Genomic DNA, 27450 nt, shown 5'->3' with positions numbered 1-27450 from the left:
ACAAGTAGGGATGCTCTGGTCTGCAGGTGTGCCGTGGGGTCAGACACCCTCACTTCCTGCGTGGCCTCTGCCTGACAGTGTCCTGTCGGCAGGGGTGCTGATCTGTGGCCGCTCATGGCTCCCCAAGCCCCCCCAACCCCACCCCATTCAGCTCTGCAACTACCTTATTCCTGTAAGGGGGCAATGTCAGACTTAAAATGTCTTTCTCTCCCAGTGGAGAGGAAATTGCATTTATTTCCAGCCCCGGTGTTGAGCGCAGTCCTAAAAATCCCAGCTGTGGCCTGTGCAGAGATGATTTCCTCCCAGTTTGCTCCCTGGATCAGATTCCTGCGACTGGATGCTCGCGATCCTGCCGCCAGCAAGGCCACAGAAGCCCTCAGTCCTCCGCCCCGGGGATGAAATATTCAGTTTGGCAGCTCAGGAAGGTGACGTCTGCCTCCTTGCCCCCCGGCCTTTTATAAAGAGGAGCCTGCGGGGCCGGGAGCAGAGGCCCATCCCAGCGACAGCTGAGCACCCAGAGTTCCTGGAAGCCTCCCGAGGGGCAGACCAGGGGTCCCTGCCTCCCATCCCACAGGTGAAACTGGGACCGCCATGGAAACTCTGGGAGCTTATCTGTTTGCCAGAGCCATTTTCCAGGGAGTTCCCCGAGCTGGGGGTGGCAGGAAGAAGCTGGGACCCTGATAGGCTTCTGGTCCCACCCCCTGGGTCCCTCCTGCTACAGGTGGACAGGAGCTTCCTCAGCTGGTGGAGGGCTGTGCCTGGGGGAGATGAAAGCCTGCTGGGTGCCAGGGGTGACCCTCTGCCTCCTGCTGGGATCTCTGGTGGGTGAGTGGTGGCTTTGTCCCTCCTGCTGTCTCCCTGGCTGCTTAGGCAGCTGGGGTGCGGGGGTGAGCGGGGGTCCTGTCCTGGGGGGCTCTGCGGAGTGACAGCCCTCATCTTCCTCTGTAGGGGCCAAGCCGGTGCAGGAGGAAGGAGGTATTGTATCACCCCCTTGTTCTTTTCTTGTGTGTGTTTGGGTGGGATGGGGTCGTAAGAGAGAGCCGGGAGGGAGCTGGCTTATCCTGAGCAAACGGAGCAGGAGCCCTGGGTCAGCTTTAAGGACAAGCTGTGCAAGCAGAGGGACCCGAGGCTCTTCTCTGGGCCCTGTACCCCAGCCACCTGGGGACGCACACGCTCGGAGCCCCTGAGGCTTGGCAGTGTCATCCTCTACCTGGGACTCACCCTGTGGCTCTTCCCCGGAGTCGGACCACAGTGCAGTGGCATCTGAACTCTGGGGCTGAGGGCTGTGGTCTCCTCTGCAGTCCCACCAGGACGTCCCCACACCCTCACCATGGTGTTCCTTCCCTGCCCAGCGTCTCCAGGACAGGGGCCAGATACCACCCCCCCTCCTCCTCTCCCTTCTTCTCCTCTCCCTGAGCTGTCCCTGCAGACCAGGAGTCGCAAGAGGCAGACGCAGGTCATCATCCAGATGACAAGGTTTCGGGATACTTCCACGGAGGACCCAGGGGTGGCCCAGCTCCCAGCTGCTAGCTGGGGGGCCCCTTCACTGCCATGGCACTGCTGGGCACCAACCATCTGCCCTAAGGTATCCCAGAAGGGCAGCCTCAGGGCAGGACAGGTGGGGACAGTCCCTGAGGCAGGTGGTGGTGTTTTTCAGACCCCTATGCTGAGCTGCCCGCCATGCCCTACTGGCCTTTCTCCACCTCTGACTTCTGGAACTACGTGCAATACTTCCAGACGCTGGGGGCCTACCCCCAGCTGGAGGATATGGCCCGCACCTTCTTCGCTCACTTCCCCCTGGGGACCACGCTGGGCTTCCATGTCCCCTACCAGCAGGACTGAGTTGCACCCTGTATCCCTAGCCTCATGGTAATAAATTCCTGACTTAAGACACTCAAATGCTTCTGGTTTTCTTTCAAGAAACGGCCCCAGTCAGGCCATGTTTCCTTTCCTATTTGACAAATGAATCACAGCTCTCACTCAGGACTCTGCTGTACGTGTCATCCTCTTACCTAAACTCACAGCCCCTCGGAGGGGTGCTGCAGGGCCTCTGGAGTTGCTGCAGGGCCCCTGGAGTGCAGGGGAGAAACTGAGGCAAACACACACCAGGGCACTGCCTGACTTATTGATAGGGACCCAGATCCAGGCAGCCACACCCCAAAGCCCCTGCCCTTGATCACGGAGGCCGACAGCAGCCAGACCCCCGCGGCCACCCCTGGGTTGGGGGCCCTGCCTGTCCCCCCAGGACACCAGGACAGCAGGAGCTTAGCCTTTGAGGAAGGTCCAGGGCCTGGGTGCTCTCTGTCTGTAAGGGGAAGGCCCTCAAAACCTGGACGCCAGCACAGCAGGTCAGGGGCTGCGGGAGGAATGGGGCTACCTGCCCTGGGTGCTCTGGAGGGAGGGAAGGACCGGCAGGACATTTGCATGGTGTCTCTGGGACCATCCTCTGCACTGGGCACACTGCTCTGCAGGTGGAGCCCCTCGGGCAGGCATACAAGCGTACAAGCCATAGACCCTGCCGGTCACCTCCCATGAGGTGAGAAGAAATTGCTCTAATGAGCTACAACCAGCTTTTCTTTTGCAATAAAATAATGAGAAACACTGTGTATTTAAATGTAGATGGGGAGGCAACTCTCCTGGGACAGAGCACAGCCACCCAGATGGGTGCAGAGGGTGCTGGAAGGTGGGAGGTGCCCAGGGCAGCCTCCAGGGGCTGTCCCTCTCACTCCAGCCATGCCTCCTGCCCCAGGTGACACTCTGCAGGGGAGGCCTAGCCAATGGCTTTAGGAAAAGCCAATACCTTCTTCATCTCTTTCCCCACCTTGAGCTGGTATGAATTTGGTTTCTGTAAATTAAGAGATAGCCATGTGAGAGGATGAGTCTCTCAGTTCTCAGGGGACAACTGGACTCGACCGAACATAACAGACAAGACATGCCTTACAGCAGGATTTCTGTGTTTTTTGTTAACATGTCAGTTCGCGTGTGTGCACAGTCATATTCCCCTCGGATGGTCACACAGCCAGTTAGTGCGCGCATTAAGGAGCCACGACCCAAGCCCCTCTCCGCAGCGGCTCCGGAGTAGCCAAATCCAGGCTCCCTCTGGGGAAGAGCATATGGTGCCTGGCCAGCCGGACCCACTCCTCAGTCTCTGGCCTCAGCAGCCCATAGCTGCCTCGGGACGCCCATTTGCATTTACGTTCCTAAGGTGCCTCACTTTTGTCCTCTTCTCAGAGGAAGAAGCCCCACCAGGAGCCATCCTCAGCTGGCTCCCCACCTGCTGAGCTCCCAGCCCCGTGGTCGGGACTCCCATCTGGCTGGCTGCTGCCCTCCCTGCTCAGCTCAGCATCCAACAGGCTCAGTTCTCCTCTATGCACCTCCTCCCGACCCCTCTCCCCATTGCAGGCAGACCTCATGGGGGACCCTCCACTTCCTGCCCGGTGCCCTCAGCCCCTCAACCCCAATGTTGCAGCACTGAGCTCCTCACCAGAAGCAAGCATCACCCATGGCCACTGTCTTCTCATTCCTGCCTCGGTGGCTGGGAAGCCACCCCCCCATTTTGAAACCACTCAGAAGAGAAGCCTGTTGGTGGCCAAGGGGTCATGGCTTCTCCGGTCGGACTTGCTCTCCAGACTTCAAGGTGATTTGTGTCACCGTGACACCTGAGGCTCAGCCACACTCCAGCCTCTCCTCCCCTCTCCCTGAGCCCTGCACTGCCCACATGGGTCACTGTCCACTGCCAGTCTGGGCTCATTCCCTATCTCCCTGCCTTGTCCTCCCATCCCTGCTTCGCTCGTAGCCAAGCCCCCAGGCCTACCTAGTTCCAAAAGTCTAGCTCAAGTATCTCACACTCTCCTTTCCTCACTCCCCTCTCCTTCCTTTCCACTCCCTCCTATCCTCTTCTCTCATTCACATACATTTAAAAAATTATAATAAAATACATATAACATAAAATTTACCACTGTAACTGTTTCTAGGTGGCACTAACCACATTCACCCTGTCATGCACCAATCACCACCACCCACCTCTAGAACCTTCCATCTTCCCCAACTGAATCTCTGTCCCCATGAAACACTGACTCCCCATCCCTCCCCATCCCTCCCCAGCCCCCGGTGCCCACCCTTCTGCTGTCTGTCTCTGTGACTCTGACAACTATAGGTACCTCGTGTCAGTGGAGTCATGCAAGATTTGTGTGACAGCTTATTTCCCTCAGCATAATGTTTTCACGCCTCATTCATGTTGTAGCATCTGCCCTTTTACGGCTGGATAGTATTCCATTTTATGTACATACAGTACACAGCTCACTCATCTGTTCAGCTGTCAAAGAACACAGGGTGCCTCCACCCTTTAGCTCTTGGGGGTAGCGGTGCTCTGAACATGGGGTCCAATGTTTCACGAAGACCCCGTTTCCACTTCCTCTGGGTGTGTACCCAGATGGCATTGCGGGATCTTAGGGTAGCTCTGTGTTTAATTTTTGAGGCACCCCCATGCTGTTCTCCACATTCCCACCAGCAGTGTGCAAGTGTCTCTATTTCCCCTCATCCTTTCCAGCACTTGTTATCCTTGGGGTTTTTAAAATAGCACCTGTTCTAGGGAGTGTGAAGTGGTTTTGACTGCATTTCCCTAATGCTTAGTGGCGCTGAGCACGTTTTCATGGGCTTCTTGGCCATTCGTCTATCTACTCCAAAAAAAGGTGTATTTAAGTTACTTGCCTTGGACTGGGATTTGTTGTGGTTGAGTTTAGGAGTTCTCTCTATATTCTGGAGAGTAACCCTTTACGGAGTGTGTACATACATGTACCCATGTGTGTAATTTGCAAATATTTCTTGCGACTGCGCGGGTTGCCTTTTTACTCTGCGGACCATTCACATTCTCTTCTGTGAAGCAGAGCTGACCTACAATATCATGTAAGTTTCTGGTGTGCAACACGGCGGTTTGACAATTGCACACCATCTGTCCCCGTGAAAAGCTATTGTAATGTCATCGGCTGTAGTCCCCAGGCTGTACTTTTCATCCCCAGACTATCTTATTTTATTTTATTTTAATATTTTTTTCGGAGACTTTCACTTTATGGCTCGAAGTCTGTACCTCCCGATCCCCCTCTCCTGTGTGGCCTGGCCCCCACCCAGCTGCGGCGGCAACCACCAGGCTCTTTCCGACTCCGCATATTCTGTAAAAGCCATCTCTTGCGCTGCTCTGCGTGCCAGGCCGTTCGGGCCGAGCTGTCTGTGGCCGCAGGTCACCCCCGAGTCCCCGCGCAGCCTCCCCCGCCCGGCTGTCAGGAGAACCGGAGCCGCCCGGCTCTGGGTGCCAGGAGAACCATAGAGTTGACCGTCCTCGGGCGTCTAGAGGCGCCACGGCCGGGCGTGCACCGGAAGGGGCGTCAGGCCGGCCGGAAGTGGGCCGGGGATGCAGGAGGCGCGGCGGAAGAGATGAAGCCGGCGGTGGACGAGATGTTCCCCGAGGGCGCCGGGCCCTACGTGGACCTGGACGAGGTGAGGCGGCCCGGGGCGGGCGGGGGATGGCGGTTGGCAGGCCTGTGCTCGGCGGCGCGAGGGTGGGCCCTGCGGCGACGGCGGGCTGCGAGCGCGGGCGTGGTCCCCGGCTTGGGGACCCCGGGAGGGAGCTCGGGGCTGTGCGCTCGCACGGGGACCTGGGCTTTGGCGCTGGTGCCCGGTGGGCAGATGTCTGCCTGCTTCGTGGACGTGGGGTGTTGCGGCCGACGCTGGTGTTCCGTGAGCTGGTGACCCCAGCCCCGGGTGTCGGGTCCGCTGCCCGCCGCAGGGCCTCGTTTCTCTCTCGGGAAGCTCAGGGGGCAGACCTTGTCTCTGCGCCGGGAGATTTCCGTACGGCAGCGAGAGGCGGGTGGCGGTACCGAGTGCGCAGAAAGCCAGAGGTGTCGGATAGGAGCGCGCCCTCCCGGCTCGGGGCGGCCCAGCGCAGGCTGCCCACGAGGCGATGGTGCAGGGCCTGCTGGTGTTGGCGGACGGGGCAGGCTGCAGGAGGAGGGCCTGGAAGGAGCCAGTCCTGAAGGCAGGGCCGGCCCCGCCCCGCATCTTAACACCGGCCGCGAGGTGCCCGAGCCTGGGGGGAGACGGCCGCTGGAAGAGGTGGCTTGGCGGAGCATGAAGCGGCCCGTAGCTGTGCCGGGACAGGCGGGCTCTGCACCCCACTGATGAAGCAGGAGACCCCGGTTTCTCCCTGGGTCCTCCGACGGCCTTGTGCGGAATCACCAGAGGGCACCGTGAGGGGGGTGAAAGGCTTCCGGGCAGGTCGCTGTGGAGACTTTGGGATTGGGTTTGGAGGCAAGAGAGTGGAAGACTGCTCACAGGAGCCTTGTGGAGGGTCCGAATGAAGGCAGCACCTACGGGCGGAAGTAGGCACGGACTGGACGTGGTAGCGAGTGGTGGTGGTAGCGCGGCTTGCTGTGGTAACAGGAAGGGAGGCAGGTTGAGAAGAGAAGAGAGGAGTCCGAGAATCCTGGGCTTTTCTCTTGGGCTTGGGTTACTGCGAGCAGCCATGAAAAGGAACATGGGAGACGCCAGCTACTCCAGAGCCAGGAAAGGTCAGAGCAGGCAGCCTTGGAAGGTCGGGGTCAAGGCAGCAGCAAGGACCTCTGCTCTGACCATCCCTGTGTGACTCTTACAGACACCCCAAATCTGGAATGGGTCAGATTGCCCGAGTTTGCTTGTGCCATGGTCTTACTGCCACCATAAGCTGTGGCAGTGGGGGTGCTGTGATGGCACTCCCAACCAGAACCCCAGGCCAGGAGGTCAGTTTCCCATGGAAATGCTTGTTCTCCGAAGAAGCAGAGGGCCATCCAGGGGAGAGAAATCCTTAGCCCAGTTTTGCACACGGTTGGGGCCACTGTGGCAGCAGCATCTTCTAGGGAATTAGAATGTCTGCTAAGGTTTACAGAGAAGTGGTGTTCAGGGCAACAGGATTCTGTTTAAAAAGCAGGAGGAATCGGGGAAGGTGAGACCCAAGGAGACCTTCAAAATAATTTCTTGGAATGCCAACTCTCCCACCTGCTTCCTTTGCCTGAAACTAAGTTTTGACTCCAACCTGGGAGTCCTCCCAACCTTTCCATTCCTCGCCTTCCTCTGCCACGGAGTGGGGTGAGCCCTGTAAGGCGCTGTCCCCATTCTCCCGGAAAACAGCACTGACACCATGTCACCTTTCCTTTCCCAGGCAGGAGGCAGCACGGGGCTCCTGATGGACTTGGCAGCCAATGAGAAGGCAGTTCATGCAGACTTCTTCAATGGTAAGGATGCTGGGATTGAGGATTCCAGTTTAATCGGAATGTTTCTTTTGTGTTATAGAGTGGAATGCTTTGTGACATGACTGGGGTCCTGGAACAGGAAAGCCCAGATGTGGGCCATTCTCAGAGCTCAGTGCAGTTTATATAAAATGACAACACGGGCTGCCAGCGCCGGCAGCCGGCCCTTTTTCAGGAGGCAGTCATGTAAAATGGCTCCCAGTCTGCACTCCAGTAGTCGAACTTGAGCTATAGCCACACCTTTGTCCCCCTGAACCTATCACAGAGGCCGGTCTGTTGCTTGTGACCCGGGACACAGGTGTAGGAACCCCTCTGGGCTTTCTCACCTCTGCTTTCAGAGGATGGCTGGCTTTTCTTCCTCCTGTGTGTGGCTGGGTTCTGGTCTCTTGGCTGCCTTCGCGGCGACAGCCAGCTTTCCCCGCCCTTTTCTCTCAAAGCAGGGCTTGGTTGTACTGAAGAGCTTTTGTGCTGCTTCCCAAGAGCATGGATGGTAAGCGGTGGCAAACCGAGTTCTGCGTCCCTGTCCCACAGGCTGAGGGCTATTTCTCTTGCTGTCTTCTGATTTCCTGAGGCCTTATTCCTACAGATTATACTCTTACTAAGGGTTCAAATCATGAGCGGGAGCACAAGACAAGTCTTCTTAGGACACCGTCTGTCATCCTTCTTTTGTCCCAGGTGCCTGCCACTACAGAGAACTGTCACCAGTTGGTGGCAACTGGGATACTACCAGGCCACATTGGTTTGATGTGCCAAATCTCCCCTGGAGCCTGAGTCCATGTTATTTTATCTGGTATCTTTTCAGCAAGTTGTTGCCTAAAAAGAGAAGCTGGGCTGCACAATTAGGTGCTTTCTTCCCAGGGAGCCTGGCCGCTCCACTGAGGTGACATCAGGCTGCCAGCAGCCTTGAGGATGGGGACAGCCTTTCTCTAAGGTCTCCAGAGCCACCATGTGAAAGCTGTCATTCACATGGGATGACCTTGGGGGGCCCTTACCATAGCAGGGTGGGGTGATGTCTAATACCTCTGGACCCTCTCCCACATGTGATGATCTCCTCAAGGTCCCACGCGTCCTCTGGATTTGCAGACTGTTGGCTGTGTTCTAGTGTCCGAGCTCATGTGGTTTCTGAAAATAGCCCTCTAATTCTGCCAAAAGGGTATCTGGGAGGGACCTGGGCTGCCCTGCTAAAGGAACATGAGCAACACGAGCATAGTGGGGACTTCCTCCTTCTGGGTCAGGCCTGGAAAGGGAAAGAACACGGAAGAACTTCGCACCGCATCGGTCTGCCCACCAAGACAGCTCATGAGGTGTGTGCTGCCCCATCAGGTTGTGACAGCCCCCTGTGTTCAGGAAGCCACTTGCTGTGAGAAAGCCATGAGCACTTTGGATAGAGTTTCTCCAGAGTGCTTGCTTCTAGAGCAGAGCTTCTGACCTCTGGTCCCCTGGGCACTGGGGTTCAGACCACAAACAAGGCTTGCTCTTTTCACTCACTGTGTTTGATAAAGTAGGGGAGCGTTAGACATGGCAGCCCACAGGGACAGCCATGATGAGAGCCCTGGCAGGGGTGGGTGGCCTTGTTTCTAGGAGCACATCAGAGGGCAGTGTCTTGGGGGGGTGGGAGGTGGTGGGAGGAGTTAGCTGGGGCTGCGGGCTGAGGAGAAAGTACACAGGGCTGTAGGACCACAGGCCAGCCCTGCTATGGTGGGACCACCCACATCAGTGCTGAGCAGAGGGGGTTGGGACACCGCCTTCCCTGATGGCCTGTGACATCTGGCATATGGAGATGCCACCAGGGCCTTCCACTCACCCTCCTTCCAGCTCACTGTTTATCCTGCACAGCTTGAACTCGTGGGACTATGAGTAGATCCTCAGTTTTTCTTTCCCCATCGTGAGATCAGGGCATGCTTATTGTAGATGGTTTGGGGAAGCCCATAGACAAGTAAATAGAAGGGCACAGTGACCCTGAGTGCCACCCATTCTAGTAATTAGCATGCTATGAGTGTGTCGCCCTTCTTCCTGTGGGAAGGGCTTGGACTGTGTCTCAAGTGTGACCATCAGTCGTACTCCTTTAAAGACAGCTGTTCCTGCCTGGCCCAGTTCTTCTAGCACCTTCCTCCCAGCTGCCCTCTGCATTTTCATGCTTGCTTGGGATCCTGTGCCTGCCAGCCTTCCAGCTGCCTCACCTCCACCTCATCCCCACCTCCATGCATTTTCTTAAGATGTTACCTAAATAGAAGATTTGCTTCCTACACCACTCTCTCTGTTGGATGGGATGACCTCTGCTGGATAAAATTGAGTCTGTCATGGGAAAAGTCCTTTATTTAGGTTGTTTACTGCTTTTTCTCTACTTTGAGAATGAATGACTCTGTAATTCATTTTGGAGTTATATTCTCAATAATTAACCTTGTGTGCCCCATTAATATGTGGTTTTGTTCGTTTACGTAGATTTCGAAGATCTGTTTGATGATGATGATATCCAGTGAGATGCCATCCAGCGGTGCATGTGGTCGTGTGTTTTACGAGCTGGTGTGGCGGCGCTCCTCAGAGGACAATTTCAGACGGTCCTAAAGAACTCATGGACGTTACTTGAAATAAGGAGATGGTTAATCAAGAAAGAGTAGGATGGTTTTAACTATCTGCACGAGGCCTGCTAGTCTCTGAATGTGACCGGCTTCTGTCCTTCAATTAAAAGGTGATGCCATCATTTTCAGGGTAATTTTAATTCTTGGATTTTCGAGCAGATATTAAATCCCTAAAAGCCTCTGTATACGTGTGGGTACCTATGTGTGTTGACACAGTGAGAGAAACATGTTGGTCAGCTTACAGATACACTGTGTGCTTTTTCCCCTGAACATGGGAGTGACTTACTGTGAGGCTCACAGCCTGCGAAGCAGTGTTTGTGTTAGATCAGTAAGCAGTGTGGGGCGTGCAGGGCCCCCCTCATGCCAGTCTGTTAAGACTTTATTCTGGTGGGAAGGTGTGTTTGGCCCTTCACCGATCACAGTCAGGCCTGGCGTCCCCTACCTCAGCCCCTGCATCTGCATCCCGAGACCAGAGGCTCGAAGACTCGGGGTGACTAGACAGTGACCCTGACAGAGGGGCTGGGCCATTCCAAAGGGCATGTAACATGGAAGGGAGACAATTTGTCTCTCTTCTTGGCCCAGCTCAGCAGCAGATAATGGCTGTAAAAAATAAGGTTCCTAGTTTATGTTGATCTCACAGCAAAGAGTTTCTCTGGCCTGGAAACACCCATGCCATACGAGTACCGCAGCCCAAGGCTCTAGAGTTAGGCTGGGCACCTGCCAATCCCCTGCCTGGGAGATCGTGCCAAACAGCATCACCCTGATGGCCTGAAGACAGATGAAGTCCGAAGCTGGGGAAGACCTCAGCTCTACTGTGTTCTCATGAGCAGCATGCGGGTTTCCAGTCCGTCACTTAGACGGGGCCCCTGCCCTGAGGCCATGACAGCCAAGGCCCTGGGAGGACTAGTTTGGCAAGCTTCCCTGGGCCGGAGAGAGGGCAGGGTCATGGCCTAGTGTCCCTGCCGAGACCGGACAGATGTGCTCTGTGGTGTCAGGACCCCCTCACCTGAGGCTGGGCCTGGCCTGGGACTTGGGGCTAACTGTGTCCGAGGCTCAGAAGGTTGGGCTTCCCCGCAGGTGAACTGCACACTGTCTGCGTTCTGAGAGCAGCTTCCTCGGGTTTAGCTTCATTCATGAGCAGTTTTTACCATTTCCTACGTGGGGTCCTCAGAACAGGCCCCAAGGGGTCCGTGGGGATCACCAGGTATTGGGGTGAATTCTTCAGTGGTTACCCTGTGGTCCTGATCTGTTGTGGTTTATAGCAGTCCTGCGAGGCTTGTGCTGCACTGTGTCAGGGCTGACCCTGGCTCAGCCCTGCAGTGACCCCTGTGTTACATGTCTACAAGCTTTGGACCCTGCCCAAACACCTTGCTTATTGGGCCTCTGTTCCTCGTCAACAAACAAGGCCCTCGGTCCCTGAGGTACCCCCTGGTTCTTGGATCTGTGCTCTTTAGCAGGAGAGAGTGACCAAGGTGAAGGAAGAATGACGCACAGGAACTCAATGGCACAGTGGGCCCCAGTGAGGAGCTGGCATGAGGACCCCAGGGGGCTCTGTGTAGGCCTTAGAATTCTGGACTGGTCTAGTCCAGGCAGCTCTGTGAATGGCAATCCCGTGTGTGTTGCATGTGGTGAGACCTGGTTAAGCATTTGAGCAGTAGACCTCCCTTTGCCTTCACAGAATCTGCAGCTTCCTTGGGACTGTGAGGCTCAGAGACAGAATTTACGCCCTCCTCTCGCCCCCCTCACTGCGCCTGGGCCAGCCCCATGAGGGAACGTCAAGGATGTCTGGGGTCAGAGCAGCTTCCGCTTATTTTTGTGCCTGTGCCGACTCCTTTGGCAAAAGTCTTGCCATTGTTAGTAATATATTTTTATTGATAATGACAAAAACACTTTCTCTTACTTCTCACACCTAATTGCCTTGATCTCGGGGACACATACGCCCATCTGCCACATTTAGAAATGTTGTGGAATTATACCACAGTTGACCCCAGGCCTGCCTGCCGGCCGGGCCTCTAGCTTGGCCGTGAGATGGTGAGGCGCAGCTGGGCTGGGGTGGCTGTTGGCTCCTTGGAGAACTGGCTGAGGGCAAGGAAGACCTCTGGGAGTCAGGAGAGGACTCTTCAGTGAGGATGGGAGGGGCTTCTGCACCCCCGCCCTTGAGAATGGGAGCAGGGACTTGTTGGAGGGCTGGAAGGGCCAGTGAGTGGCGGACAGTGGCCCCAGCCACCATCCGGCTTCCTCTGCCATGGGCTTCTCCAGCCAGGGGGAAACGGGGTTCTGATGGTGCTGGCTATTCCTGTCCCGGTGTCCCCACTCCTGGGAGTTGTGTCCCCAAGAAGGCCTCCAGTTGGCGTACCCACCCTTGGTCCTGCCCCCTGGGACCACTCAAACCCCTGCAGTTAGGGAAGCACCTTTCTGCCAAGCGGAAAGCATCCAAGGGATGGCCACCGCTCCATGGCTATGGCAGGGTCCTTGGAGAATAGCGGGCTAATGTTAACTGTTTGGGAATCCTTGGGATCCCAAGCTCCTGGTTCTTGGATGTGAGGATGCTAACAAGAGGGAGCCCTTTTTGGACCTTGTGACCAACCACGTGGGGGTGGGGCTTCGGAAGCAACTGGAGAGTAGGATTGGGTCCTACTGTCGCAGGACTGCAGTCAGGGCCTCTGAAGGGACCGTCTCCACTCCCCGTCCTCCGTGTCTCGTGGACGGGGTCAGCGTTCGCCCCATGCCAGCGTTGGCCCTGCGCCTTGTTTGGAGCAGACATGCCTGTGGCCTTTGCAAGGACTCCAGATACTGCCAGGGAGGGGGGCAGGCCTCTGAGCGCTTGCACAAACGCCAGACAGCTGGGCTAAATGCGCTTCCAAAACAAGTCACAGTTTTTAAAAAGCAACATCAGTGATTTTAGAAATCTTACTGCTGTGAATTCTGCCTGGAGCCAGAAAGGGAAAGTGCTGAGGAGAGGTGCTTAGATAAAAAGGCCCCTTGTTTCTCAAGAGGCTGAAGACGGACACTGAGGGGCAGTCACAGAAGTGAGGCCTTGGCCAAGGGCTAACGCGACTGAACACCCCCCCCCCCCCCCCCGCCCACTCACTCTGCCTGCTCCCTCTCAGGGCACAGGCTCAAGGGGAATGAGCAGCTTGCCCACGAGCACCTCGAGGCCTGTCCTTGCTTCCGGCTTCCAGCTCAGGTTGGCACGGAGGTCAGCTGCGCGGTGAGGTCTGCAGGCGCCCATTGTATTGTGGGAACCATTATTACACCTGACTGGTCAGAAAATGAGCTACTCGTGGGTATGACTGTAATGGCTTTCATCACGTGTCATTTTGGGGAGGGCATGTGATTCCCTGGGAATGGCGAGTGCCCTGCAGTCCAAGATGATCATCCCTTGGGGAGGGGTGGTGACAGGGAAGTCTAGGCTGTCCTGACCTGTGCACTAGATGACTGTGCACTAGAGGGACAAATTATAACCAAGCAGTGGCTGCCACATACTAGATACTCAGTAAATGTGTGTCAAACGTAAATCGGTATTTGATCTCGGTGGCTTCACTGGTTTGCATGCCTGCCGGCAGCATATGAGGGTTCCTTGTCCTCTGCGTCCTCGCCAGCACCTATAGTTTCTTGTGCTGTTGATTCTAGTGATCCTGAGAGGCGTGGGATGGCCTCGTCATTGTTTTGATCTGCATTTCCCTGACAGTGATGCGGGGCACTCCACGTGTTTGCTGGCCATCTGGACATCCTGGGAGAAACGTCTGTTCGGATCCTCTGTGCATCAGATGATTTGGGGTTTTTTTTTGTTGTTGAGTCGTATGAATTCTTTATATATTTTGGACACTGACCGTTTATCAGTTATGTCATGTGTAAATACCTTCTCCCATTCGGGAGGCTGCCCTTTTCATTTTGTTGACAGTTTCTTCCACTGTGCAAAAGCTTCTCATTTTGATGAAGTCCCAATAGTTTATTTTTGCTTTTATTTCTCTTGCTTCAGGAGACACATCTAGAAAGAAGTTGCTATGTCCTGTGTTGGAGAAATCACTGCTTGTCCTCTCCAGTAGGAGTTCATGGTTTCTTGCCTCACACTTGGGCCTTCATCAATTTTGAATTTGTTTTCATGTGTGGTGGGAGAAGGTGGCCCAGTGTCAATTCTTCTGCATGTGGCTCTCCAGTTCTCCCAGCACCATTTGTTAAAGAGACTGTCTTTTCCCCATTGTGTATTCTTTCCTGTTTTGCCCCAGATTAGTTGGCCAAATAAGCAAGGGTTTATTTCTGGGCTCTTTTCAGTTCTATTGATTGATGTGTGTTTTGGTGCCAGTACTGTACTGTTTTGATGACTACAGCTTTTTGTTGTTGTTGTTCAATCTTACTTATTTATTTGAGAGACAGAGCACAGCAGGAGGAACAGCAGAGGAAGAGGCAGAAGCAGACTCCCCGCTGGGCAGGGAGCTCCATGCGGCACTTGATCTCAGGACCCTGGGATCATGACCTGAGCCGAAGGCAGATGCTTCACCAACTGAGCCACCCAGGCGCCCCATGACTACTGCTTTGTAGCAGTGTTGAAATTTGGGATTGTGATGCTTCTAGCTCTGTTCTTCTTTCTCAAGAAAGAACAGCTTTGGCTGTTCAGAGTCTTTTGTGGTTCCATACAAATTTTAGTAATACCTGTTTTAGTTCTGTGAGAAATGACCCAGTAATTCCACTATTGGGTGTTTAATCAAAGAAAATGAAAACACTAATTTGGAAAAATATATGCACCCCATGTTTATTGCAGTATTATTTACAATAACTAAGACATGGAAGCAGCCCAAGTGTCCGTCAGCAGGTGAATGGATAAGGAAGCTGTGTGTGTGTGTGTGCAGTGGCATATCACTCAGCCAGAACAAAGGATGAGATCTTGCCATTTGCTACAATGTGGGTGGACTCAGAGGGTTTTATGTTAAGTGAAATAAGTCAGAGAAAGACGAATACCATAAGATTTCACTCGTATGTGGAATCTAAAGCAAAGTAAATGAACAAACAAAAAGACAGACTTGTAAACAGAGGACACACTGCTGGCTGCCAGAGGGGAGGGGTGGGGAAGGGCAATGGGTGAGGGGGAGCAGGAGGTGCTGCTTGCCATTCCAGAGGGGATGAAAGGCCCAGCACAGGGATTTTCAGTGATCCTGTGACAGTGTGTGGTGACATGGTAGCCTGACACCAGTGTGACATTGTGCATCAACTACACTGAAAGAAAATAATCTAATTAAATAATAGTGTATTTGATATGTAAGGGCCTTTGACAGTAGGCAGCCCAGAAAGGTTCTGCGCCGGCCCAGTGTCCTCCCTGTGGCACCTTGTGGGCCTCTAGCACAAGGCAGGGCAGGTGCACGGCCACACGCACAGCCAGACATGGGCCGTGGGGAGAGGCTGGGAAACCTGGATTCCCCCCGGGCTCCACATCACATCTGGCTAGAGAGGGGCTTCCCTGGCAGACCCCCGACCCAGAGTCCCTAGAGTTGGGCCAGACCAGACCTCCTGTGGGCCAAATAGGCCCAGCCAGATAAAACTGCTGTCCCCTCATCTCCAGAAATGTGCAGGCTGCGCCCACGCTGCCTGGAGATGGGCCAGAGGCTTCCAGGGGCCTGGGCAGGATGCTAGGCCCTGGATTCCTGGCACCAGGGTGCACACCTGTGCTTTGCAGAGAGCTCCCCTTTCCTGCTCTGGGGGCGACAGGCCGTGTGGCAGCCTTCCTGCTGCCCATCCCCACCCAGTTCATTAGATCATTAGATGGGACGGATTGTGGCCCAGAGGCTGCCCAGAGAGAAGTCCGAACCCGTGGCTGGCCAGCAGGGCCTCAGAGCTGAGTTGCAAGGCTGTGCACTTGGATGTTGGAGGGGCCAGTCCAGCCATGTGTAAGACGAGTGACAGAGGAAAGCAGGCCTCAGGCAGGAAGGAGGAGGAACAGAGCAGCCATGCTCTTCCAGGCCCGAGGATTTCCAGCCCTGCGGGTCCTCACATCAGCCCAGGGGACCTTCTAGACTTGGGTACTGGGGCCTCTTGGGACCATTGCATGGTGCAAACACATCCCAGTGCAGGGGCTGCCTACCACACAGCCCATAGGGGACAGGGGACCCAAGCATGTGCTCCATGTGCTGCTTGGTTAGGAGACAGACAGATGGAGCACACAAGGCGATGTCACCAGGCTTCCTGGAGCTGTTCTGTCCCCTGGGTGGTCCTGGGACAACTGAAGTCTCTCTGGGTCTGAGCCTGTGAAGGGGTGCTGAGCGTGAGTGACCCTGAGTTACACCCAGAACAGCCCCCTGCGCACATGGCAATTCAGGCTGCTAGTGCTGTGAGCACATTTGTGGGCCACAGGGGCACCGTGGCCTCTGTCCTCAGCTTCCTCCTCTTCCCTGAGTCACCTGCTCATGCACACAGGGATTCACCCCAGGTCCCACAGCTATCAGGAGGCACCAGACCCAGTCCTCAGGCTCCGGCTGCATTCTGTCTTCTCAGAGATCACAGACAAAGCCAGGAGCCAGATGGTGAATTTGGAAGGAGCCGTACATCGCAGTACATCATACATCATACATCATACACCGTACATCGCAGACAAAGGGCTGAAGTACTGGTATTTACCAGTGTAGGGCACTTGTGCAAAATGGCAGATGAAGCCACGCATCAGACAATGATGGGCACGGGGGAACCAGAGGACAAGTCCCAGAACCAATGGCCAGTGCAGTAAATAGTTAAAGATACTCAAAATCTCCCGAAGCTGGTAAAATATCAATTAAGGCATCAAGACATGACTGGGCTCACTCAAGGAGCAAACATTTAAAAAACTTTTTTATTTTTACTTGAAGTATAGTTAACATAGGATACGACATGGTGACCAGACAGTTCTATCCATGACTTGGTGCTCACCACGTGAGTGTGGTCCCCATCTGTCCCCACACAATGTGTTGCCAGTGTCCTTGGCCATGTTCCCGAGGCTGCATCTTCCATTCTTGTGACTTCCTATTTCATAACTGGAAGTTTGTGCCTCTTCACCCTTTATTCTGTCCACCCCCATCTGCCCCTCTGGAAACCACCAGTTTGTTCTCTGTGTTTATAGGCTTGGTGCTGCTTTTTGTTTGTTTATTTTTTTTTTTTTTTTTGGATTTCACATAAGTAAGTGAAATCATATGGTTGTTGTCTTTCTCTGATTTGTTTCACTTAGTATAATACCCTCTAGCTTCATCCAGGTCACTGCAAATAGCAAGATCTCATTCTTTTGTATGGGTGAGTGATATTCCATTGTGAGTGTGTGGGTGGGAAAGGTGAGGTACAGAGAGTAGGTGCTGTTACTTGACACATTTATACCTGCTTATCTAATATATGGAATTTACCTTTTGTTGTGTAGGTACAGACATACATCTGGGGGAGAGTATATATGTGGTGTGTGTCTGTGCATATACAGTTGAACCGACCTCCTCCTGGGCATCCCCTCAGCCCATGGCTGTGATGATCCACCTGGAACATGCTCACATAGGCATCTGTGTGCGTGTACCACAGAAGGTGGAACTCACAGCCCCATGGGGCAGGACGGTAAACGAAGAGCCTGTGAAAACTGTGAGGGCAGGTGCCAGGACAGGTGTAGGCCCCACTCCTGAGGAAGCCCTTGAGGTGAGCCCTGGATGCAAGTAGGAGAGGGAGCATCGGGAGAGGAGAGTGGCCCAGGTGTATGCAGGGTCTGGAGGCAGGAGGGCAGGTGGCCAGTGGGGTGGCCACGGGAATGGGGGAGGGGGTCCCCAGCATCACGGTGGGTGTTGGGGTGGAGGGCAGCACTCAGATGGCTTTCTTCCTGTCTTCTAGACCTGCCCCAAGCTGGGGTCCCACTGCACCTTCTTTGGCTCCATGGCTCCCAGCTGAAGCAGAGAGGGAAGTTCTAGCGTTCAAGATCCAGCACCATTAAGTTATTTCATGGCTGAGCCACCAGAGCTTGGAGAAGTTGTCAGCATCAGGGCCTGGCTGAGACCTGCAGATGGGTGGGGGTTGCATGAAGAAAAGGGTGTACTGGGCTCTGCCAGGCATGGCTCCTGTCTCTTCATCTGGAGTCTGCCCTGCACAGCAGTGTTTTGGCCCCAGCAGGGACCTTGTCTCTGCTGTAGCAGAACGGAGATGAATTTGCACAATTGGAAAGTCACTTGTGGGTCGGTAGATCGAGGCTTCCCATCAGAAGGGACTTGTGTGGGACTCAGGATGATCTGTCCTAGCTGGTGGTCTTTGGATGGTGTTATTGGCTTTGTTCTGTTTGGTTTTTCTTTTTACTCTTTCAACTTTAAATTTTGTTTTGCTGAGACCTAATTTATCCTGTCACTAGGAGGGCAGAATTCTGTCCCCAACTGTGCCCACTGCAGTCAAGTAAATGTTGAAAGAACCTGCGGGAATTTTTGCTGAGACAGGAAAACCACCAAACCTGCTGTGAAAACAACATTTGGGACAGTTAGCTGTGTTTTTTTTTTTCTCAGCATCTCGCTGATGATCTTAACAACCCAGCAGGATGGCATTCATTGAAAACCAACTTGGAGCACTGCACTTTCTGTCATTATGTCCCCAGGATGTTCCAGAAAGGCAGGTCATGTGCTATTTGCATGGATAAACGGAGGCTCAGCAAGGTGACATGACTTGCCCAGACAGACCCTCCAAGGACAGGAAGAGCAGGGCTTTGTCCAGGGCTGTCCCAAACCACCATGCTTGGGACCCTCACTTGCATGTCTCCGTTCTCCCCTCCGTTCTCCCCTGGGGAGAAACTTCCCTGCCTGTTTCCCATCTATACAAATGAAGGTTAGAGAGATACATAGTTCAAGACAAAATTAATAACTTCTACTTGACAAAAGATGCCATTGAGGAATAATCAAGCAGACTGAAGAATATTATAGTACATTAACTGACAACTCATACTCAAAACATATAAAGAGCTTCTACAAATCAATAATAAAAACACGAACATCCTAATGAAACATGGGAAGAGACCATTTATAAAAGGAGGTATGCAAACGACCAGTGGCCACCCAGAAAGATGTTCAGCATCATCAATCAGGGTGATGGTAATGGGATGTGACCTCACCCTCACTTGAATGGCCACAGCCTAAAATAACAACTGCAGATGTCAGGGGTCTCAAGATAAGTAGGCAAGGGAGCATCAGGAGAGGGAGAGGAGAGTGGCCCAGGTGTGCTCAGGGTCTGCAGGCAGGACCCTGCTGGTGGGCATGTTCAGTCTGCCTCTTTGGACAGTGGCTTGGCAGTGCCTTAGAAAGCTAAGCCTTCATCTCCCTTATAGACCACCTGTCTTCAAGCTGCACCTTCTGGCATTTGCCTAAGAGAGTTGAGTACATGTGTGCACCAAAAGAAGAAGGAGATTTTTTCAAGAGTATTCAGCAGCCTTATTTCCATGGCCCCAAACTGGACCCTGACCCAAGTGTGCTCCACAGTAAGAACAGCCACGTGGTGCCAAGAAAAGGCAGCCAGATACCGAGTCCATGATTAGGACTCTGTTCATATGAAGTCCTGATGCAGACAAAGCTCATTCAGGGGGACGCAGGTTAGATGTTGGAGGAGGTGGGGTGGGATTGACTGGGAATGAAGGGGACATTTCAGTGGGGATGGAATTTTCTTTCTTTTCTGCAGCTGGTAGTTACCTGGTTGCCTTTAATTGTCGGTACCCATCAAACTGAGCACTTAGGTCTGTGCAGTTGATTATACGTCAGTTGCCCCTCAGTAATCTTTTCAAGGGCAGTGTACTAGTTTGCTTGGGTGGCCATGGCAAAGCACCACACGCTGGGCAGCTTCAACAACAGAAACGTATTTTCTCAGTCTGGAGATGGGACGTCCAAGATCAGAGTGTTGCCAGGGCTGGCTTCTGCAGAGACCGCTGTCCTTGGCATGCAGATGGCTGTGTGCTTGTGTCCTCACGTGGCCTCATCCCCATGCGTGCTTGGTGTCTCCTCCTCCTTCTGTAAGGACACCAGGCCTATGGGACTGGGGACCCACTCTTAGACCTCATTTAACTTCAGCTGTATCCTCACAGGCCTTGTCTCCAGACACAGTCACATGGCGGGGCGGGGGGCGGTGGTGTTGGGCTTCAACCTGTGAATTTGGGAGGGATCAGTTCAGTTCACAACAGAGAGAGTTTTTAAAAGGGGAAAAACACCTACCTTGTGGAGTGGTTGTAAGGATTGCACAAAGGAAGTCAGACCTGAGCATGGAGCCCCACCAGCACTAAATAAGAGGGAGCCATCATCATCACAGTTTGCTTTGGAAGGCCGTGCTGTTTTGAGTCCATTCTTAGGGACTGCTAACCAGGAACACATGTGGGTCCTAGCTTGTCTGGCATAAAATCACTGTGGCAGGACGGAGCACTTTATCAATTAAGGAATTCGCCTCTGACTACACTCTGTTCCAAGAGCTACTTGCTGACCAAAGGCATTGCCCTCAATGGTAGCTCAGAGGAAAGATGGTCATCCAGCCAGATCTGGGTCTGGTCACTTTTGCCTGTCACCCCTAGAAGCAAAGTGCAAGGAACTAGTTGAGTACGGAGATAGGTGGACATTTAAGGAAAAAGAAAACAAATAGATTGATAGTTTATAATTTTGCCCTGCTCCAGATGTCTATATTCAGAGCCAAAATAAGAAAAGCTGCCCTTGCTCTAGTCAGCAGGCAGAAAACAAGAGTTTTCAAGAGGTTATTTCTTTGTAAGCAACTTTGTTGCCATGTAGTTCACGTGTAATTCACTGCACCCATTTTAAGAGTATAGGTGATGTTTTGGCGAATGTATGTGTCCATCACATTCAAGATACAGGGCATTCCATTATCCACAAACCCAGAACATCCCTCCTGCTCCTCTGTAGTCAAACCCCTCCACCTGCAACATCTGACCTGCTTTCTGTAAATATAGCAAAGTTGTGCAATTTTAGCATCTCATGCAAATACACTAATACACTCTTGCATCTAGTATATTTCGCTGAGATGATATTTTCAGGACTCATCCATGCTGATATGTGTATCAGCAGTTCATTCCTTATTGCTGAATACTGTACCATTGTATGGATATACTGTAACTTTTCAGCCACTCGTCTACAACAGTGTGTGTATTGTTTCCAGTTTTTGGAGACTGTGAATAAAGGGATATTGGCATTATGTACAAGTCTTTTCGCAGTTAGAGTTCCATTTCTCTTGGTTAAATATTTAGGAGTAGAACTGCAGGGTCACATTGGAAATGTATGTTTGGCTTTACAAGAATCTGGTAAATGCTTTTCCAAGGCAGTTGTGTAAGTGTACATCTCCAGTGGTGATATAAAGTTCCAGTGATTCCACAGACTCACCAGCATCTAACAGTCAGAATTTTACACAGAGCCACGCAAGTGAATGTGTAATAGTAACTATCACACTGTGGTTTTGATTTCTGTTTCCCTTATGATTTATGATGGTGAGTATCTTACTCGCTTATTGGCCATTAGTGTATCTTCTTTGGTGTAGTATCTATTAAAATGTTTGGCCCCCTTGTTTTTGGAGAGTGATTGTTTTATCATTGAATCTTGAGAGTTTTTTTTTTTAAGATTTTATTTATTTGACAGAGCAAGCACACAAGCAGGGGGAGTGGCAGGCAAAGGGAGAGGGAGAAGTAGGCTCCCCGCTGAGAAGTGAGCCCTATGCAGGGCTTGATCCCAGGACTCTGGGATCATGACCTGAGCCTAAGGCAGACGCTTAACTCACTGAGCCACCTAGGCACCCCAGTTTTGAGTTCTTTATATAGTTTGGATACAAGTCTACAAGTCCTTTGCCAGGTATATATGATAAAACATCTTTCCCCGCTCTGTGGCTTGCCCTTCTTACCAGTGTCTTTGTTTTCTTTCAACAGAAATTTTTAGTTTTCCTCATATAGATTTTGTACATGTTTTGTTAATGTATACCTGAGTATTTCACTTCTGGGGGTGATAAGCAGTGATAACATAAACAGTATTGTGTTTTCAATTTCAAATTCCACTTGTTTATTGCTGGCCTATAGGAAAGAGATTTTCTTTTAAATATTAACCTTATTATATCCTGCAACCTTGCTGCACTAGTGCCTTGCTTACTAGTGCCAAGATTTTTTTATTATTGATTCTCTTGGATTTTGTAGAGATGGCTGTGTCATTTGTGAACAAAGTTTTATTTCTTCCTTCCCAATCAGGATGTCTTTTGTTACCTTTTTTCTCCCCACCTTATTGAATTTGCTAGGACTTCCAGCCTGATTTTGAAAAGGAGTGGTGAGAGGAGATGTCCTTGTCTTGCTCCTGATCCAAGTGGGAAAGCTTCATGTTCCACACTATTAAGTATGATGTCAGATGTAGGTTTCTTTTAGACATTCCCCATCAGGTTGATGGAAGTTCCTTTAGTTCCTAATTTACTCATGGTTTTTATCATAAATGGATGTTGGATTATGAAAGATATTTTTCTTCATCTATTGATATGATCACATGATTTTCCTTCTTTAGCCTGTTGATTTGATGGATTTTATTATTATTATTTATTTATTAATTAAAATGTTTAATTAACCTTGCATACCTGGGATAAATCCCAGTTGGTCATGGTGTGTAATTATTTTTTACATTGTTGAATCAATTTGCTAATATTTTGCTGAGTATTTTTGTATCTTTGTTCATGAGAGATGAGATATTGGTCTGTACTTTTTTTGTGAGTCTTCATTTTGTTTTGGTACTAGGGTAATTCTGGCCTCATACAATGATTTGGAAAGTATCCCTCTGAGAGAGATTGTAGAGAATTGGTACAGTTTATTCTTTAAATATTTGGTAGAATTCATCAGCATCTGGATTCAGTGCTTTATGTTTTGGAAGTTTATCAATTATTGCTTTCAATTTCATTAAGAGATACAGGCATGTCCAGATTGTCAATTTTTTCATGTGTGAATTTTGGCAAATTGTATTTTTCAGGAATTTGGTCCATTTCATTTAGGTTACCAAGTTATTGGATATCAAGTTGTTTTAGTATTCTCTTATTATCCTTTTTTAGTCCATGGATCTGTAGTGATGTCCTCTTGGTCATTTCTGATGTTAATAATTTTTGTCCTTTCTGTTTTTCTTAGTCTGGTTAGAAGCTTATCAATTTTGTTGATCTTTTTAAGGTGACAGTATTTAGTTTCATTGTTTTCCTCTATTGTTTTTCTGTTCTTAATTAATTTCTGTTCCAATTTTTATTATTTTTTCCTCCTGTTTACTTTGGATATAATTAGCTCTTATTTTTCTATTTTTCTAAGGTGGAACCTTAAATGATTGACTGTAGATTTTTCTTATACTCTGAGCATTCAGTCCTATAAATTACCCCCAAGCACTACTTTCTGTGCACCCACAAATTTCAATGAGTTGTTTCTATTTTCACTTGGTTCAAAATATATTTAAACTTATTTTGAGATTTCTTCTTTAAGCCTTGTGTTATTTAGAAGCATGTTTAATATCCATGTATTTTGGGATTTTCTAGCTATCTTTCTGTTATTGATTTCTAGTTTATTCCACTGAGGGCTGAGAGTAGACATTACATGATTTATGTTATTTTAAATTTAAGTGTGTTTCATAGCCCAGAATGTAGTCTATTTTGGTGAATGTTCCAAGCAAGTTTGAGAACAACATGCCCTCTACTGTTGCTGGATGAGTAATCTATAGATGTCCCTTATATCCAATTGTCTGATTGCATTGTTGAGTTCAACTGTGTCCTTACTAATTTTCTGCCAGTTGGATATGTCCATTTCTGGAGAGAGGAGTTAAAGTCTCCAACCATAGGGGTGCCTGGGTGGCTCAGTCAGTTAAGTGTCTGCCTTCAGCTCAGGTCATGATCCCAGGGTCCTGGGATTGCAGCCAGCATCAAGCCCCACATCAGGCTTCTTGCTTAGTGGGGAGTCTAATTTTCCCTCTGTGCACTAGCACCCCCTACTTGTGCACTCTTTTTCTTTCTCAAGTAAATAATAAAATCTTAAAAAAACTGAAGTCTCCAACTATAATAACAAGGGACTCATCTGTTTCTCCTCGCAGTTCTACCAATTTTTTCACATGCATTTTGATGCCTTCTTATTTGTTGCATGCACATTAAAGATTGTTTTATTTTCTTAGGGAACTGACCCCTTTATCATATGTAATGTCTCTCTCTATCCTTGATAACTCTTCTTGCTGTGAAGTCAACTCTGTCTGAAATAAAAGTAGGTACTCCTGCTTTCTTTTGATTAGTGTTAGCTTGGATTCTCTTTCTCCATTCATTTAGTTTTAATCTATATTTTAAGTGGGATTTTTATAGACAACATATAATTGAGTTTTGGGGTTTTTTTGATAACTCTGACAATCTGTATAATTTACTTGGTGCATTTAAACCATTGACATTCGGAGTAATTATTGATATGGTTGGGCTAGTATCTACCATATTTGTTACTGTTTTCTATTGTTTCCCTTCTTTATTCCCATTTTTGTCTTCTACTCTTTTTCTGCCTTTCTTTTTTATTTAAGTTCAATTAGCCAACATATGGTACATCATTAGTTTTTGATGTAGTGTTCAATGACTCATCAGTTGCATGTAACACCTAGTGCTCATCACATCACATGCCCTCCTTAATACCCATCACCCATTATCCCCATCTCCCTCCATCTCCCTATCCGCAACCCTCAGTTTGTTTCCTATAGCTTAGAGTCTCTCATGGTTTGTCTCCCTTTCTGATTTCTTCCCATTCAGTTTTCCCTCCCTTCCCCTGTTGTCCTTTGCACTATTCCTTATATTCCACATATGAGTGAAACCATATGATAATTGTCTTTCTCTCCTTGACTTATTTCACTTAGCATAATCCCCTCCAGTTCCATCCATGTTGATGCAAATGGTGGGTATTCATCTTTTCTGATGGCTGAGTAATATTCCATTGTGCCACATGTACAACTTTATCCATTTGTTTGTCGATGGACATCTGGGCTCCTTCCACAGTTGGGATATTATGGACATTGCTGCTATGAACATTTGGGTGCATGTGGCCCCGCTTTTCACTATATCTGTATGTTTGGGGTAAATACCCAATAGTGCAATTGCTGGGTCATATGGTAGCTCTATTTTTAACTTCTGGAGGAACCTCCATACTGTTTTCAGAGTGACTGTACCAACTTTTATTCCCACCAACAGTGTAAGAGGGTTCCCATTTCTCCGCATCCTTGCCAACATTTGTTGTTCCCTATCTTGTTAATTTTAGCCATTCTGACTAGTGTAAGGTGGTATCTCATTGGGGTTTTGATTTATATTTCCCTCATGCCAAGTGATATGGTACATTTTCTCATATGTCTGTTAGCCATTTGTATATCTTCTTTGGAGAAGTGTCTTTTCATATCTTCTGCCCATTTCTTAACTGGATTATCTGTTTTTTGGGTGTTGAGTTTGAGAAGTTCTTTACAGATCTTGGATACAGCCCTTTATCTGTTATATCATTTGCAAATATCTTCTCCCATTCTGTAGGTTACTTTTTATTTTGTTGACTGTTTCCTTTGCTGTGCAGAAGCTTTTTATCTTGATGAAGTCCCAAAAGTTCATTTTTGCTTTTGTTTCCCTTGCCTTTAGAGATGTGTCTTGAAGAAGTTACAGTGGCCAATGTCAAAGAGGTTACTGCCTGTGTTCTCCTGTAGGATTTTGATGGATTCATGTCTCACATTGAGGTCTTTCATCCATTTTGAGTTTATCTTTGTGTATGTTTTAAGAGAATGGTCTAGTTTCATTCTTCTGCATGTGGCAGAAGAATGGCAGAAAATGTGCATTTTCCCAGCACCATTTGTTGATAAAGGATATTCTTTCCTGCTTTGTCAAAAATTGGTTGACCATAGAGCTGAAGGTTACTTTCTGGGGTCTCTATTCTGTTCCATTGGTCTATGTGTCTCTTTTTGTGCCAATACCATGCTGTCTTGATGACTATGGCTTTGCAATATAGCTTAAAGTCAGACATTGTGATGCCCCCAGCTTTGATTTTCTTTTTCAACATTCCCTGGTGATTCAGAATCTTTTCTGGTCCTGTAAACATTTTAGGATTGTTTGTTCCAGCTCTGTGAAAAAGGTCAATGTTACTTTGATAGGTATTGCATTGAATGTGTAGATTGCTCTGGGTAGCTTAGACATTTTAACAATATTTATTCTTCCAATCCATGAGCATGTAATGTTTTTCCATTTTTGTGTGTCTTCCTCAATTTTTTTCATAAGTGTTATGTAGTCTCTAAAGTATATATCTTTTACCTCTTTGATTATTTATTTCTAGGTATCTTATGGTTTTGGTACTATTATAAATGGAATTGATTCTTTACTTTCTCTTTCCTCTGTCACATTGTTAGCATTATAGAAATGCAACTGATTTCTGTGCATTGATTTTGTATCCTGCCATGTTGCTGAATTGCTGTATAAGTTCTAGCAATTTTGGGGAGGAGTCTTTTGGATTTTCCAGGTAAAGTATCTTGTCATCTGTCAAGAATGAGAGTTTGACTTCTTTGCCGATTTGAATAACTTTTATTTCTTTTTGTTTTCTGATTGCTGAGGCTAGGATTGCTAGTACTATGTTGAACAATAGTGGTCTATATAGATTTTATTTATTTATTTATTGGCAAACTATTTATTTTTTTTATTATGTTAGTCACCATACCATCATTAGTTTTTGATGTAGTATCCCATGATTCATCATTTGTGTATAATACCCAGTACTCCATGCAGTATGTGCCCTCCTTAATACCTATCACTGTGCTAACCCATCCCCCTAACCACCTCCCCTCCAAAACCCACAGTTTGTTTCCCAGATCCATAGACTCTCATGGTTTGTCTCCTCCTCTGATTTCCCCTTCCTTCATTTTTTTCCCTTCCTTCTCCTAATGTCCTCCACGCTATTCCTTACGTTCCACAAATAAGTGAAACCATATGATAATTGTCTTTCTCTGCTTGATTTATTTCACTTAGCATGATCCCCTCCAGTTCCATCCATCTTGATGCAAATGGTGGGTATTCATCCTTTCCGATGGCTGAGTAATATTCCATTGTATATATGGGCCACATCTTCTTTATCCATTCTTCTGTTAAAGGGCATCTCAGCTCCTTATACAGTTTGGCTATTGTGGACATTGCTGCTATAAGCATTGGGGTGCATGTGGCCCTTCTTTTCACTAAATCTGTGTGTTTGGGGTAGATAACCTGGCAGTGCAATTGCTGGGTTGTAGGGTAGCTCTATTTTTAACTTTTTGAGGAACCTCCACACTGTTTTCCAAAGTGGCTGTACTAGCTTGCCTTCCCACCAACAGTGTAAGAGGGTTCCCCTTTCTCTACATCTTTGCCAACATTTGGTGTTTCCTGCCTTGTCAATTTTAGCCATTCTGACAGGTGTAAGGTATCTCATTGTGGTTTTGATCTGTGTTTCCCTGATGCAAAGTGATGTGGAACATTTTCTCATGTGTCTCTTGGCCATTTGTATGTCTTCTTTGGAGAAATGTCTGTTCACGTCTTTTGCCAATTTCTTGGCTGGATTGTTTTTTGGGTGTTGAATTTGGTAAGTTCTTTATAGATCTTGGATATCAGCCCTTTTTCTGTTATTTCATTTTCAA

At 49.6% G+C, this 27450-nt stretch overlaps 2 protein-coding genes across 2 annotated transcripts; both read left to right on the top strand.

The window, feature by feature from the left end:
- Window positions 1-767: 767 nt before the first annotated feature.
- On the top strand, window positions 768-1842 carry LOC111141511 (otospiralin). Its single transcript, XM_022494154.1, has 3 exons — window positions 768-825; window positions 949-975; window positions 1658-1842. Exons 1-3 carry the CDS (start codon window positions 768-770, stop codon window positions 1840-1842), a joined length of 270 nt encoding a protein of 89 aa, XP_022349862.1.
- A 3556-nt stretch (window positions 1843-5398) lies between these two features.
- Window positions 5399-10041, top strand: LOC111143088 (COP9 signalosome subunit 9). Its single transcript, XM_022496557.1, has 3 exons — window positions 5399-5493; window positions 7190-7262; window positions 9720-10041. The coding sequence occupies exons 1-3, from the start codon at window positions 5431-5433 to the stop codon at window positions 9755-9757; spliced, it is 174 nt and encodes a 57-aa protein (XP_022352265.1). The 5' UTR covers window positions 5399-5430; the 3' UTR covers window positions 9758-10041.
- The last annotated feature ends 17409 nt before the right edge of the window (window positions 10042-27450 follow it).

The sequence above is a fragment of the Enhydra lutris genome, unplaced genomic scaffold (genome assembly GCF_002288905.1).
Source record: "Enhydra lutris kenyoni isolate GAN:26980312 unplaced genomic scaffold, ASM228890v2 scaffoldscaffold1, whole genome shotgun sequence".
Classification (NCBI taxonomy): Eukaryota; Metazoa; Chordata; class Mammalia; order Carnivora; family Mustelidae; genus Enhydra; species Enhydra lutris.
Note: the sequence above shows the minus strand (reverse complement) of the source record. Positions and strands in the feature narration are given on the sequence as shown.